This window comes from Girardinichthys multiradiatus, chromosome 8 (assembly GCF_021462225.1).
Source record: "Girardinichthys multiradiatus isolate DD_20200921_A chromosome 8, DD_fGirMul_XY1, whole genome shotgun sequence".
Lineage (NCBI taxonomy): Eukaryota > Metazoa > Chordata > Actinopteri > Cyprinodontiformes > Goodeidae > Girardinichthys > Girardinichthys multiradiatus.
The window spans coordinates 11,774,902-11,791,449 of NC_061801.1; the positions used below are offsets into that span (position 1 = coordinate 11,774,902).

General features: G+C 39.7%; 1 protein-coding gene across 6 annotated transcripts in view; it reads right to left on the reverse strand.

The window, feature by feature from the left end:
- Positions 1-835: 835 nt before the first annotated feature.
- The window catches only part of erbin (erbb2 interacting protein), a 70,868-nt gene continuing 55,155 nt past the window's right edge, over positions 836-16,548 (reverse strand). For 3 of the 6 annotated variants that reach the window (XM_047372297.1, XM_047372295.1, XM_047372296.1), the window contains 13 exons: positions 14,947-15,046; positions 13,663-13,784; positions 12,502-12,675; positions 11,147-11,326; positions 10,927-11,041; positions 10,653-10,836; positions 9,063-10,554; positions 7,528-7,671; positions 6,417-6,473; positions 5,894-6,061; positions 4,353-4,445; positions 3,567-3,641; positions 836-3,469 (listed from right to left, as the gene is read on the reverse strand). In XM_047372297.1, the coding sequence (XP_047228253.1) occupies positions 3,362-3,469; positions 3,567-3,641; positions 4,353-4,445; positions 5,894-6,061; positions 6,417-6,473; positions 7,528-7,671; positions 9,063-10,554; positions 10,653-10,836; positions 10,927-11,041; positions 11,147-11,326; positions 12,502-12,675; positions 13,663-13,784; positions 14,947-15,046 (3,012 nt within the window). In that variant the 3' untranslated portion in view covers positions 836-3,361. Of the gene's footprint in view, positions 3,470-3,566; positions 3,642-4,352; positions 4,446-5,893; positions 6,062-6,416; positions 6,474-7,527; positions 7,672-9,062; positions 10,555-10,652; positions 10,837-10,926; positions 11,042-11,146; positions 11,327-12,501; positions 12,676-13,662; positions 13,785-14,946; positions 15,047-15,697; positions 16,498-16,548 lie in introns of those variants that run through there. The other 3 variants (XM_047372298.1, XM_047372300.1, XM_047372299.1) reach the window with 3 other exon arrangements.

Sequence of the window (16,548 nt, forward strand, 5' to 3'; positions counted from 1 at the left end):
TTACTTCATTCATACCTCACCTTAGTCATTTTTTTCCACAAAAAGTCTTTACCACCCATTTGTGAACTTTTGAATATTTATGGATAAAAACCTTCCCGTAAAATTTCACAAAAGCAAAGGTTTGGTGTTTTTTCTTTTTTTCCCCCACCAACGGGTTTGTCTACAACAAAGGGGAGACAACACAAGGTCAAGTTGACATTAAAAAAAAATATATTTTTTTAAATAAACCGAAGTTTCACCAGTTTGTCAGTAATGAATATGTGTGGAAATGTAAAGAAACAAATAAAAAAAGTGAATTCATTTTTGAGCAGAGGAGCAGCTTACAAAAGGCCAGGAGCACACTGGGCCCCAGTTTGACCCACGTCGCTCAGTACAAGTATCCAGCCTGTCCTGCAAAAAACAGAGTGAACCCATCCTCCTCCAAAGCATTTTTCCTGAGATTGTGTATCAGTATTTTTGACTTACCGTAAATCCACATGTGACTAGAGAGACTTTTTAAGGCTAAACATGTAAACTAAACGTGGACAGCCTAACAGAGTTGACATGACTGACAGGGTCCTGCAAAAAACCTTCTGACTGCAATTAAACAAGGACAGAAAGGGAGACTTTTAGCTTTTTCCATTCACTTCCACTATGTTTTGCACAACCACCGCCTGCTAATCTAGGTATTCTGGTGACACAACTGTTGTCAGAAATGACAAAACTAGTAGCCTGTTTTAAAGGTAGCACCAGCTTTCTCACAGTGAATGACGTTCTAATACACTGGGCTATTTATTGAGTAATCCTCAGCTATTCCATTAGCCCTTAAGATAACTAAGACAGAAAAACAAAAGCATCACTGTTAAACAGCATTAGTTTATTGCCCCACAGGTAACTTCTGAAACAGGAAATTATGTACAAAATCTGGAATGTTGGATAAATGCATTTCAATCATCTCACTGTGACCGTTTCCGGAGAAACATTAGAAATACTAGCTATACAATTAAATGGGAGCCTCGGCATTGCAATTTATTGCTGGTTTTACAATCGCAAGTCACCAATTTTTTTCAATATTTACAATTTCATTAGTAAGGTCTAAAATTCCATGTAAGTTTGCTAAATAAATATAAAAGTGGGAGCGAAAAACAAAAACATGGATGAAGAAACAGTGAAAAGAGAATTGTTTTTACCCCTAGATTGTCTAAAATATCAGACAATTCGTTTAAAGTGATTATAAAGTGACCATAACCCAAGAAATTAATCTCCATTGTTAAAAAAACAAAAAAAGAATGTTAAAACAAATACAATCAATGATTTCAGAGTACAATACAACAAACTGTGTGAAAAATCTCTTTCTTGTAAATCAAAATTTACCAATGTCAGATCAAGTAGATGAACTAATGGTCAGCTTCATTTAGAACAAATATCTTTCATTAGAGCAACTACTGGTGTAGTTGAAGGAACTAAAACTCAGTTAATCTGTATTTTTATTTGGTTGCCAATGCAAATAGCATAAGATGATTCAAAAATCCAGCCGGACAACAGAAAATATTCTACTGGCAACCAGTGGAGAATGCTTCTATATTTATATTAAATGGAATTCACTGGACAATAACTTTGTGTGTATTTTATCATTTCCTCTAGTTTTGGAAACACATCTCTCTGTTGTACCTGTGTCTGAATATCAACAGGCGGGGTAATATGAATCTTGATCACAGTCCTTTTACAGGTGAGAATGCTGGATCAGTACCACCCCCACACCACAGTGGAACTAGAAATTGAAACCCAAACAGCAAGACATCCAGTACTTGACAAAACAGTAAAATTTATCAGCCAAAGTGACAAAAAGTCTTACACAACGAAGAGAATCTTTTTGAGCAATGCCACAAACACTGTGCCATTTCATTATATAAAAAAAAAGATCATTTCACAATATAAAAACATGTAAAATCATCAGGGAGTACTAAAAGCTTGTGTTTAGTTTTAAAAACGATGCTGGGTGAACAAAAATAAAGGTTTTTAAATATTGCTTTGAAGCCATTATGCTGCAGATGTACTTGAAGGGTTTTGAGTGTGGGTATTGCTTGGGTTCCTGGGGGCTGAACGTCCTCCCCTTGTTCAAACAGTTCAAGGTCTATGGCACTTGACAATTTGTCTCCCATCCCTGTTCTCTGTACAGCGAAGAACAATAAAAACACAAGACTGCTTCAAAGTGATGAGTGATGAGGACAAAACAGACACAAAAGGCAACCCGTGGTTTTCTTCTGTGTAAAAAAAAAAAAAAAAAAGTTAGATATTGAAGATCTTTTTTTGCGTTGATGGCGACCTAAAAGATGAAATCCCACAACTAACTAACCACCTAACTATCCTAAAATCTTTCTGAGAACAGTCCCTGCCTTTACCCTCTGTTTATTTTATTAATGCTTGCTTTGGTTAAATAGAGTAACCTCAACCTACTTTCAGCAAAACTGATGGGAAAAGTTGGCTTTAGCACCTTTATCTCATCCTGTGTGAACCAAAATGTGCTTATTGCCCCAGTTTTGGTCCTTATTCCAAACAAAACTTGCACATTCTGAACAGACAAGAATTCTATCCTGTCTTCTTGTCTCATTATCGGATCAGCTGCATTTCTGAAAACATCTGACAAGTTGGGATGAATTTCCAGATGGCACAGGTCTGGTTATCCAGAACACAACTGAGGTGTCTGTGTGCTGGTGGATGTTCACAGGTTTATGGAAGCCGGAGTGGACGATCCCCTCTTGTTTACTCTTTGATCTTCTAATAAAAACAGAAACAAACGCTTCCTTGATCTACATTCGTCTCTCCATGAGAAGCACGTAACGCAATCCCTTTTGATAATGTCGCCTGGCAACTGGGAAATTGTTTCACTAAATAAAACAAAAAATTAAATAAAATGCAAACTTAAGGACAAATAAGAGGGGAGGGAGCCCTGCCCCCTAGTGGTCACCTCCATGCCCCATCTGAAGATGTAAAACCCAAACTTTGACAAGTGGTTGATAAGTGGTTGACTTTAAAAAAGCTGATCTGTACAAAGACCACAGAGTTTCCATCAAATCTTCAGGTTTTTGTATATAAAAAAAATATATATATATATATATATATGTGTATACCACAGTGACGGCTTTTTGAGGACACGTACTTGCATGTGTTGGCTGCTGTCTCACTAAGATCCACTACATTCAGTGGTACTCCCCGTTTAATCGAGGCGACAAAGACCTCAGGAGGTCTCAACTATAAATAGTCCCAATAGGTGTCAGCAGATCAGTCTCTTCTGCGTATAAAAATGTGACAGTCGCTATAAATTTCTTGGTTCTTCTTTCATGTGCCATGCCATTCTACTGGAGGACAGATTCAGACGAGTCTATGCTTGCACTTCTCGTATGATAATTAAATCCACAGTGGTTGGGAATGTCTTCAGCAGGGACACTGCATTCCCATGATCGATATTAACAAAATTGTATCCATTTGCCTGTGGACGAAAAAATAGATTTGTTTCCAACTTGAATCCACATTACATTTATATATATTACTTATACTTTTCACAATCATGTTCTGGGATAGAATACCTGAATTATTCTATCTCCAGGTTGAAGAATTTTGGATGCTGGCCCCTCAGGTTGAACTCGTGTCACAAAAATTCCCTAAAATAACACAAAGTTACAGATATAAAATTCAGTGTTTTGAAACTATAATAATAATGATGATGATAATAATAATAATAATAATAATAATGGGCGCAGATTTCCAAGTTGTTTTTACATTTCAAAATACCACATAGTTCTAGACTCAAAGTTCCATAGTTCTCCATCCCTTTTTAGTTAATTGTGAAGTGTGTAATTCTACATAAGTTAAGATGACAGGCTTTAAACAAAAGCTGCAGAAAACACAGGCTGTGTGCTGATGTATCCATGGTTGTGTTTATGTATGCATGAATGGATGGGAAGGATGGACGGAAAGACGCACGAATGTGTGGATAAACTAATGTACTGGTGAACGTAAGGAAGGATAGACGGACGTGCAGATGGACATGCAGGGATAGATGGATGCATAGGCGAATGGATGGATGGAGAAATTCATTGAAGCACAGATGGATAGATGCATGGATAACAAATGTCTCAACTGACGCATGGATGAATAAATAATTAGGCGGACAGATGGAGGGCTCCATTCTATTAAGTGAACGGGATAGGAAATATAGTTTCCGTCCGTACTCTGTTTCCTTTTTCCTATTCAGACCTGGAAAAGTTATTTAATCAAATTCCAAACTACTTTTCAGACTGTGTAGAAAACCTGAACACAAAATGTCTTTCAAAGCCAAATGAAAGAATACAAGATAAAAAGAATAAGCTTACATTATCATCAGGACGAAAGGGGTTTCCCCGGCCTCCCACGCCTCCTGATATACTGAAACCCAGCTCTGGATTCTTCTCTACTTTCACACGGATCTGAAACACACCCACACACTTTAAATAAGCCACTGTTTCACTTCACTCACTGTCGGTTACAACAATATATATATATCTGGGGATAGATTTGCAAAGCCTCATTGTACAGAGAGAGAGCGAGTCCCTCCTGGTGGGAAAGTTTGAAGAAAATGCCCAGATATGTAATGCTTCGTAAGATTTTCCCCTTGAAATCCAGACTTAATTCTAGTATTGATCTTTGATGCAGAGTAAGGGAGAAAATGAAATGATTATTTAAAGAGATTATTTGTTTTTATGAAGAGGAAAAAAATGTTGCAAAAAGATTAAGTTGGAAGACAAGAAAACACCAGTTTAGACTCTGTAGCAGTGATGATGTGCTGCTCAAAATCAACTTCTCAAAATAAGACCAGGACACAAGTAAAGACCATCCTGCTGTATTTAGAACCTGAAAAACATAGGATGATTTATTTTGAGATAAAGGCATTAGGTAAATGCAGCAGTGGATACTAAATGCTACTGAAGTTAAAGTACTTTAACTTCCCTCAGTGACTTTTTCTGGAACTGAGAGGAAAAACCTTTCTGGAAAAGACTCCTACAGCTACATTATTAGCTACTCTCAAATGTGATCTTCTAATCATGTCTCATTTTATATCTCATATACAGTGCCTTTCAAAAGTATTCATACCCCTTGAATCTTCTAATGTTACAACCACAAACTGTACTGTGTATGACTGGGATTGTATCTGATAGACCAACACATCATAGCACATTCAAAGCCTTGCTCTGTATTCAGCCCCCCATGTCAACATGTCGGACTTTCCAACAAATGAATACACTTAGATCTAAACTATTCGATTATAGCTCTGGCTCTATCTTTAGGGTTGTTGTTCTGTTAGAAGATAAACCTCTGATCCAGTTTCAAGTCTTTTGCAGCCTCCAACTGGTTTTCATCCACGATCGTCCTGGAATATTATGGCTTTCTACTTGCTACTCTTCAGAACGGCCATCTGCATCTCTTGATGATACAGAACAACCGTATTAGACTAAATTACACACAGACAGACTCAATTTACTAATTAGGTGACCTCTGGAGGCAGTTGGCAGCATTGTAAGGGACAAAATCTGATAAGGTCAAGGAGTATTAATAAATTTGCAGCCATTATATTCGGATGTTTATGGTTATGTTAAAATATCAATAACCGCTAATAAAAACTTGCCAGCAGCACATAAACACATAAACAAGAACTGGCTGGAGTTAGAGCTCCAACAAGGACAGTAATTTTAGAAGATTATCATAGTGCTGATCACTAAGAAGATGAAAATGAAAGAAAACGTCTAAGGAATAAGCAAAATAAAAGGACAATCTGAGGTCATTTGGATGTCTAGAAACAAAGGAGTGTTTGTACTTGTATTAGCTGCTAAATATGATATTTCACTTGAGCGTTTAGAAGAGAAAACTATGCCCTCACCTCTTGCCGTAGCATGTCGTGAGGAATACGGGGAGGCCCATGGGGCTGCTGGGAGACTTTGAGCATCAGATAGTCGATGAGCTGCTCTCTGGAAGGATGGCGAGTCATTGAGGTCATGCTGATCTGAGGACGAACAGAAGGTCCCATCTGACCATTCATCAAAGGCACCTAGGCAACAGAAACACACAGTGATGAACTGAATGCTCAGCTATTGGTTAAGACTCATGTGTACAAGCTTAGTGCCTTGCTAAAAGGTTTACAAATAAAAAATGCATGACATGCTCTCACATTAAGCCCCTGATTTACTCTCATCATTTAGATTACAAATACATGCCACATTTTAAAGTATTTGTTAAAAGAAAAAAAAAAAATGGAAATCCTATATAATTTTCTTTTTATATGTACGCACTAATTATTAGGCTTGACCTTGTGTTTGTATTATCAGTTGATAAAAGCAGCATGATTTACACGGTTTAAGTTTAATCTACAAATATCAGTATAGGATCACATGAATTACACCTACTTTTCTGTGGGGGTCCATGGTGTAGCTTTGTGGCCCTTGTGGAACAAAAACGTCATCCTGAAAGGAACATTTTGATAATTATTGCACTGAAATGACACATGTCAAACAAGTACTAGTTACTTCTTCAATCAATATGCACGACAAGTTGAAAGGATGACAGGGACACAGTTTGTCTTATAATGACACCAAAGCAAGGTATTGATTCATCAGAGAGGGACAAGGTCATCATATCAGGTTTTTAATGGGAAACATTCAATTATGTTTTGGCTCAAATCAAGAACTAAGCAGGATTTAGTTTTTATTAAGTGTTTAGGAAAGGAAGACGTCACACATAAAAACAATGAGATCAGGAAGTCTCAATCTACGTTCTAATTCCCACATCTACATCATTAATATCTTACCTCTCATCAACATATTTTTAACTCCACACACCAAGTGGGAGGCTATGAAGTCAGGCTGAAGTGATCAAAGGTTGGAGTGAAGACGATGAGTTAAGCATTGCCATTAAAGGAGAAAACAACATGGTCCAGACAGCCAATTACAATCACAGGAGGATTTATTTGTGGTGAGATGGTGAGGGACACTGGGACGTTTTTATGATGGTAAAGAGCACAGCATGTGTAAAAGGGGCTGTTCTGTCCCATCTGATCTGCAACTTATGAACAAATGGAAACAGGATGAGACTGTTTTACTTTAGCTAAAGAGGAATAGCTTTAAGAATATTTACATTTGCTACTGGATTATTTTTTATATTTTGTTGCATATATCAAATATTAAAAATAACAAGGCCCCTGTTAAACAGCTTTTCTGCTAATGATCACAAGCAACACGAAACTGGAATCCTTCCAGGTTTCACTCTGAAATTAAGCACCAGACATGAATTTTAGTAACGGGAAATCAGATGTTGAGAAACACTAAACTCTGGTTTGTCTCTGAAAGGACAAGTGAAAGATGGCTTCTGGGAGTCTGATCACTTCTCAACATCTGATAGACAAGGAAACAGACTTTTCTTTTTTTTTTTCCATTTTAAAAATAATGTGAAACTAGCCGGTGCTAGAAGCCCTGGCTTAGTATGAACTGCAGGAGCTAACTACAAGTTCACAGTACTCACACGGAAGCTCAGGGCTCCGTAGGGCTGTCGGTCAGTGCCACTTAAGACCACGCCCGCTTGGCTGGCCTGCATATCCCTACAGCTGCCATAGTGAGACCAGCTCAGCGGAGAAGTATTGAAATGATAGGAGCGAGACAGCACATTCTGACGACAAGGACGCAGCCGACATGTCAGAGGTTGCCATGCAATCCACAAAATGAGTGAGAGACAAAAAAAAAACAAAAACAATCGACAGATTTACAGTAAAGACCAGGATGCAGTGAATCAGAGTTCTGCAGATGGGTTAGTAGTCTCGGAAAAACTCTTTGCTTTTATTTGTTTACCTACTTATTAAAGGTGCTTCGATTAACGGTTCCATGTTGGAACAAACCCATAAGAAAATATTTACTGTGACTGTCCCATTTCTTGTTTTAAACCTGCTGGAATATGCAAGATTTGTATTTTGCATTTAAAGGAGAAATGGAAATACACATTATGAACATGAAACAAAAAAAAAAAAAAAAAATCAACATTACAGTGGAAATTAGCCTTGGTGCTGAGCAAGAAACCAACGTTTAAGTTGGTGTTTGTGTTTAGGCATTGGCCAACATGAGATTCTTAAAGTATGATAACCATGAGGAAAAATACTGAGGCTTTACACAGTGTTTACACAAATAAATGAAAAAGTATTACATGATATAATTCAGGTGTCCAAATATCAAACATCTGTGGTATCAAAATTAATCTAAGACAGTTATATATGAATATGTGTTTTGAATTTCACACATAAAAACACAGAAGTACTTTTTAAGTACTTATGGCAAATAATATGTGCTACATTGCTCTTTCTATAGTACCTCTATTAGAATAATCAGCTAATATTAGCTCAACCCTAGGGGCAGCAGGAAGTTTTATAGACATCTGTAACTTGCCTACCCTAATAAGAGGAATGCGTGGCAGATCAAAACTAATACACAGATTTCATTAAAAAAGGCATCTCATCATGACTGCTCTACCAACTCATTCACTTCATAACCGAAGTGTCCATCAATCTATAAGAATGGATTAATTAACATCCACAGTATCTGCATCATGACTGTCCATGTTTTTTCACAACTGGCAATATTTCTAGACAACTACATTTGCTCACTAGCAAAGAAAAAAAGTCTAGGAGCTTCCTTTCAGCCTGCTGGCCAGCAGTGTGCAGCAACAAGTGGGTGATGGGCAGCACCACATTATGGCTTTATATTGCTATATGCTATGGCTCTATTTAGTCATTGAAAGCTCTGTTCACTCTGGGCCTATCTGTGGCATACAATGGCTTTAAAGACCACAGATTTAGGTCACTTTGAGAAGACCCAAGATGCATTTCTCCCCTAACAGTGTTATTTGTTATAACCCCGTCTGCAGCCCAAAATAGTGTCTAAAATGTAGCTTAGCCACTAAAGCTATATATCTGAATGGTTGGAACCTAACTATGTATCAAAGAAGAAAAAAAGGTGAAACATTGAAACATTTTGGTAGCCGTAAAAATGGATCATATCGGTACTTTTTACCTTCTCCATTTTCTTGGCTTCGATATGCCGCATCACTTGGTCCCGCCAGTCTGTGGGCACCCTTCCTGGTCCCATCCCTCCTGACATCTGACCTGGTCCGTCCAGAAGCGAGTGCTCAGACTTCACCCTGGTGTTGGGCTGCTTGCTGGGGCTGCTTTGCTGGTAGTTGAAATCGCTAACAGACATGGTCCTTTCTGGAAGCTCGCGGGGCTGGGGCCTGGCACTGACAGGCCTGGAAGCTACGGCTGCATCGATGCTGTAAGTTCGAGCAGAGAAGGGCCTCTGCAAGGCCTGGCTCATTGCCAGGGGCCCCCTGGCGAGGGTGTTAATGTCCCTGTAAGTCATGTACTCTCCCTCGGGCACTTGGATGCGCCTTGGGTCGCCCATTGAGACTGAGGAAGCGGAGCTGCTTTGCCGCTGCAGAGTGCTGCTTCTAGGCTGCCCGCTGGTAGAATGAAGCCTCTCCTTAGTCCAGTCTCCTATGGGGGCCATAGGGGGTCCCCTCTGCTGAGGCTGTAGAGGATAAGGAGGTGCCTGGTTGCGGTTTGAGAAATTGGTGTTGGCGAGGGAGTGTGGATGAGGTGGGAGGTAGCCTTGGTGGTCAAGTGGCACGGCTGCCCTCTGAGCCCAGGGGCCGTCTTTAGGTATAGCGCTGCTCGCGTACTGAATATTGTATTGAGGGGGAGGAGCTCCCATACTCATGGTGGAGGAGGGTGGATATCTGCTGGTGCTGACATGAGGCTTAGAGGCGGACAGCAGGTCTGAGGAAGATGTTGAGGAGCCAGGGTAGACCAGGAAACTCTGGTCATTGAGTAACTGACTGGCTGACTTGCTCCTGACAATGTTCTGGCCCTGAGCTCCTGGCCCTGGACCAGCCCCCGTCATTCTGGTCACTGCTGCAGCATCATCGTCCCCATCAAAGGAGTACAGCTTCATGCCTCCTGTTTCTATATTGCTAATGCTGTGAGATTTCATCACCTGTGGCGGGTGACATCTTTTCTCTGGAGACAACTCCTCTGTGCTGCGAGACAGAGAAATGTCACTGTTGGCAGCCATGCCTGGCGAGGCTGCGTGTAGAGCAGATGTCTCCCCTCTCATCCCTTGGCTTCTGTTCACAAGACTATTGATGCAGTCACTTCCTAGCTGATTCCCATTCTGTGTGTGGTCCACGTTGTCATTACCGTAACTCTGCTTGCTGTTGAAGTCCTCAACTGAACCAGTCTCTGCTTTGTCCAACTGATTAAACTGAGCAGTGTGGTAGGCTGGCAGCTTGGTCACGTTCATATTGATCTGGTCCCACTTTGTATAGGCGTCTCCCATTCCGTTGGTTATCTCCTTCTCAATGAAGGCCAGTTTGGCTTCCATTGCCAGGTCATAGTGTGGTGGGGTCTGCTGGGTTTTTAAAAGGGCCTGAAGGGACGGTTCAGATCCATTACCATTATGGAGCAGAGGGGTGGTGTCCTTTGGCTGGTTCATATTCTCATCGTCTTGCCTAGAAATATTTATTGCCAGAAGACAGAAACACAAAATTAGATTGTGTAGAAACAACAGAATGAGTTTTCCTTCACTTAAGCCTTGAATTCTACCTACCTGCTTTTTGGAAGAAAGGGCATCTTGGACTCCCTCTCAGGCGTGCACAGAGAGTTGTCCTGACTGCTGTCGGTGGTCAAAGACACAGAGTCGGACATGCGCGATGGTGATGAACAGTTGCTGTTGTTCTGGTTACTGTTGGCCACGGTGTCATCCAGCAAAGAATCAGCATCTTTTCCATCATCTATTAAAGAGAAATATTACTTTTAAATGAGCACCACTGAATTTGTTTCTCTTAAAATCTAAAATTATACTTCCTTAACTTTAGGCTTACCTTTTTTATCCTTACTTAGAGTCACTACTTTAGGCTGATTGATGGAAATCTCAATAAGAGGAGGTCTCATCTCTGCGATTTTCATCTCTTCTTCCTCTGAAAGCTCCTCAGTGTCCTGAAGAAGAAGACAGGACTTTTTAAAAAGCTGGATAATTCTATGAAATTTTGAGTATTTTTTCATTTTTTGGAAAAGGAGGAAACTCGGTAAAATGGTAACCACCTCTAGTGTGTCCTCGTGGTTCAGCACTGAACCCTCTGAAGATTTAAAGGGAATGATCTGGGAGCTGATGGGCTCTAAAGTGTCTTTTAATTCAGCTGCAGGAGCATTTTGGAGACGAGCTGAAGATACTGGAGGTTCAATGTCTGATGCTACACCGTTGGGACAGGGGGCCTCTATCACCTTTAGAACAAAAAACGGTCTGTTAAATATTAAAAGCTTTCCTTTTATATATGTGCCATAATATGCGATGCCAAGCAATACTATTTACACCTCTTTACCATATTCACATTTTGTAACCCCTAACATGTATTTTATTGGGATTTTGTGTAATGGACCAACACACAGTAGAGAATAACTATGAAGGAAAAGCATCATTTGTTTTCATGTTTTACAAATTGCATTTGTATTGGATTAGATTAGAAATAGGCCTGAACTTTGACTAGGCCATTCTAATACAACAACTTGCTTTGATTTAACCAGCTCTGGCTAAATGTTTAAAGTTCTCCTGCTGGAAGGTGAACTTCCACTGCAGCCTGTAACAGCTTATCTACAAGGATTGCCCTGCATTCAGCTCAAGTCATCTTCCCATTAGCTCTTGCCTGCTGCCCTGCTTCGGCTTCCCCACAGCATGACACTGCCGCACCATGTTTCAAGGTGGGGAGTGTTTGATTTCAGCAAAACATTAGTTTTACGTAGAGTCTAAAAAGTTTAATTTTGGTCTCAGGTGACCAGGGCACCTCTTTCTACATACTTGCTGCAACACCAAGTGGCTTGTGGCAATATGCAAATAATACATCAACTTTTCTTGCAACTCCTCCATAAAAGGCAGATTTGTGTAGCACACGAATCATTGTTGTCTGTCACCAGATTCTTCTACCTGAGCTGTGAATCTGTCAGTTTATATTAACGATGATGTCTTGAGAGTTTTAATATTGTGCCATGAAAAGTGCACATTGAGATGTTTAAAGCATTGTATGTTGTTTTATAAACTATAAACCCTTCTTTAAACTTCTCCACAACCTGAAGGCAGTTGGTTGCACAAGGTTTTATTTAGGGGTACCAGAGTAAAGAGAGCTGAATATAAATGCAGGCTTTGCTTTTCAGATTTTTCTTTGTAAAAAAAAAAAAAGAAATACTGAAAATGAATCCATTGCCTTCAACAATATTTCACTACTTTGTGTTGGTTTTTCAGAGATAAAATACATCAACCTTTGTGGTCATAACGTCACAAAATGTGAAATAGTTCAAGGCCATAAAGGCCTTTCTATAACTTACTGATGAGGCTCTAAAGAAAAAAGAATCCACAAAATGAAAGTGACTAATATATTTCCATATTTATTTTAGCTAAAGCTGACCTTAACTCCCACGTCCTGCACTCCAATGTGGTTCCTTTCTACTGGTTTGGACTCTTTCCCAGACTCGTCACTTGTTTCATCCTCCTTCAGCCTGTGAGCCACAGACTGGGCTGTTTTTACCATGTTCTTCAGCTCGTCTGGGTAAGGGGTCGGGTACCGTTTCAGGTTCCCCTCCTGGAGGAATGCGAATACACATGTTTAAATTCAAAGGTCCAAAAATATATAACAAGTCTATTTTTTATTAACTTTTTCAACTTATTCCCACCAGAATGCCTTTAGTCAAACACATCAACATTATTCGGTCCAGAACAAGCAGGGTGAAACATGATTTGTGCTTCCAAGTTGATTAAAGCACTACACTGACACCAGTTCTCCATTATTCAAGTTAGTTCTCGATGCCTTTAGCTTAAAGACTTATTTCACTGTTCCTTTAGACAGTGGCTGTTGATCTATCCTTCTGTGGTCTACGTTTTGGTAATATTTTCTGAATGAGTCCATTCTTCATGATGGATGTCCAGCAGAGGAAAGACAAATAATAAAGCTAATAAAACAGAAAGGATAAGGCCTGCTTAACTGCTGCCTTCACTGAAACAGCTATGAATGCGTTATGGGTTTTTCTGAAGATCAGCTATTCAAACGTTGAAGCAGAAACCAACAATGTACATGCTGGTGTACTCGTGTGCTGGGAAAACCTCAATCTGTGGGCCTCAAACTACTACTTTCACAACCATATAAAACAGCTACTTAAAAAAGGTTTTAGTTCCTGGTTCCTTCATTGTAATAATACGGTCAGGGAAAGAACGCGGTCCCTGGACCTCTAGAGGGAAGTTCCAGTATTCAAAACACAGCCTTTATTTTTATCGGTTCAGCATCTGAGCTTCACTCCAACCATTACAATCCCCAGTTTTTAAATCATGCACAAAATCAAAGATATTAAAAGGTACATCAAACTAAATTAGTTTGAGCGGGAAAATAGTTTCATAGCATTTAGACCCAAAGGAAAGTTCAGTTAAAAAGAAAATTAAGTTATTAAACAAAACTATTTATCATACTTTTTGCAGAGAAAGCAGAATTTTACTAACAATGGCTTTGCAGTTGTCCTAAGTGACACTCCCACCGCTTTCCCAATTATGCAAGTAATAACAAATGAGCGTCACTAACCCTCGGGGGTGTTTCTCTCTCATCCTTGTCCTCGTCGCACTCGAAGGCCACCTGAGCGCGCTGCTTGCGTTGCTCCTCCCAGAGAGCCGGATTGAAACTCTCAGAGTCAGAGTTGGGGATGACTGCGATGTAACAGAGGCCAAGAAGTCAATTAGTAATTAGTCTTTTTAAATTAAATAATTCAAATGCAGTAATTCAAGCTTGATTTTGACCACCAGATGGCACTGTGAGAGCATGTGTTAAACTGATGCTATGTAGGAGAAACCTGAAAGAAGTTAGATGCTTAACCCTAAATTAGCAACAAAGGGGTATTTTGATTTACAAAACAAAACATCCAGCTCTGTCCACTGTTATACTGTAACTTATGTACATGCAGCATGTTGCCAGTAGGAAAACAAGAGCACAATTATTATGTAAAGAGTCCCTGAGCTAGCGGTTGAAACACAGCTTTCTTGAAACTGCAAAATCACTTTCTGCAGCTGCCCATCATTAGGAATAAATTGTATCTGCATATCACGTATTATGAGACCTTTGAGCATGCAGACAGATTCAGGCAGACAGTTCAGATAGAAAATCAGCCTGTGTGGTTTCCTGTGTCAAAATAATGTTCAGCCTCAACTTAGGAAGACATCAACACTTCATGTGTAGAGATCTGATCTGGTTTTTCGTAGTTGAGGGACAGCTTTATAAAAAGAACTCCAGTTCAACTTTCCATGTTGTAATGTGAAAGTTCAGTGGATAATCTGAGGCATCTTTTGAGTGTTCCCCTCATTGAAACTCTAGAAAACATTATCACTGCACTGAAGTGGTCACTAATTCCAGCTCCTAGAGAAAACAGCACGTAAATAAAAAAAGGCTGATCTATATTACGCTATAGTTGCTATACGAGAAATAGAGAGCAGAACAGAAAAGAAAGCTTTTGACTTCTGACTATTTCAGGTGCTTAAGTGTGGAGATCCTGAACCCTCTAATTACTCAAAAGCCAAGATGAAACAGGGTCAGTGCATGCTATCTGCTGTAATGGAAACAAGACAACCACTCGGGTTTCTTCTGCAGCCTCATATAACCAATTCTCATAAAACATGCAGTTAGGGATCCTTGTAGGTCACCCATAAGTTTGTGAAAACAAACATGGTAACTTTAGTCCAGGTAATGCAATGTCTAAACAAATGAAATGCACCCAAAAGTTAGTTTATACATTGGCAATTTTAGTACAATTACATTTTTGTACAATGCATTTGGTTTAATGAGTTGCATGATACAGTCAAAGTCTTGTGCACTCACAGTCATCTGTCCTGGTTTGCTGTGGGAACATGTAGTTGGTCAGCACAGTTTTGTGAGTCTCTGGATCCTCCTCCTTCTGGAGAGGGATCAGGGGCTTCGACTGTGGGAGACAGAAAGAACGTCATCTCTCTGAAATCAGTAGCTCTTTGTTACTGAAAAAGATTGTTCTGGGGTTTCCTCACCTTGGCAGCATGAAAAAGATTGATAATGAGATATGGGGTGAAGTGATCTGACAAATGTCAGATGCAGAAGCCTCAACACAAAATTAGCACTAACACTAAATTCAATGTTCCTCTACTATCTTGTAGTTTTAAAGCACTTTAAATCATGGGCACCAACCTTGTTTCCCATCTTCTTTGACCAAAGAAATCTAAGGCAGTGTAAATTCCAGACTACCGAGCGAACCTGATTAAAAGCCGCATGCTCTAATTTTAAAAAGAAAACCAATGTTGTACTTGTACAGGCCGCACCGGATGTTAAGCCGCGGGTGTCCCACGTTGTAATACGATTTACACAGAAAGATATTACACGTGAGGAATTTTTTACTTTTAACTTAATCCGTATGATAATATAAACACATACATATTGCAAATGCTTTTTTTCGAACAGTGCCTGTAACACGGCTACCTTTAAATATACGTACGTCATCAGTAACACACAAATTTCGTTGCTTATGCTTTTTTACTGAACAGTGCACGAACAACATTCCAATATCTCCTAACTGATTTACACTGCAGCCTACCAGGTCAAAAGTCATTGATTGCATTCTTCATCTTCTTCCTGCGCACTGAAACCATCAAAGTCCTTTTCTTCAGTGTCCGAATTGAACAGCCTCAGGATCTCATCACTCACTTCAGCCTCTTCGTTGTCGCTCTCACTTGAGCGCACCCGGTCCCGTTAATCACGCAGCAGTCCAGCCTTTCAAAACCCGTTGGTGATTTTCCATGTTGACGAGGGTGAATATAAACGACTTATTAACAATACCGGTAATTGAATTGTGAAAGTGCTCCTGATTTATCGCACAAGTTCATTGGAGCTCTTTGAACTAATCATCAATTTGATTCTTCTACTGTTACCAGGCAAAATGTTTTTGGCGGCATGAAAAAAAACATGCATCAACCGCACCGTCGCATAGGCCGCAGTGTTCAAAGTGTGGGAAAAAAGCAGCGGCTTATAATCCGGAATTTACGGTATATGATAAAACATTTTAATTTGGAAAAGTCCACCCATTGTCTTTACCTTGACAACAGCTAAAATAAAGTATCACTTGTGTTTGGAGACGTATCTTTTGAAGAACAGGGCAGCTTTCAAAAATGAGGAATGCTTGGTTTAAATGCTTCTACAGAGTTTATTTATTCAGTGTAATTAGTTTATATCACATTGACTTCTTCAACACACCTAATTTCAAATAGGCTGTTTAGAATAGTCTCACTGTGGTGAAATGTAAGGAGCTGGTCAGAGACTACAATCTGTTTCCAATCACTGAACGCACGTTGTCCAAGAGATGCCAGGTGGCGGGAACCACAACACTCTTCCGTATGAACGTTGCTACTGAGGGAAGAAGACTCAAACTTTTCAGTATCGGTAATGTGGATTCAGTTA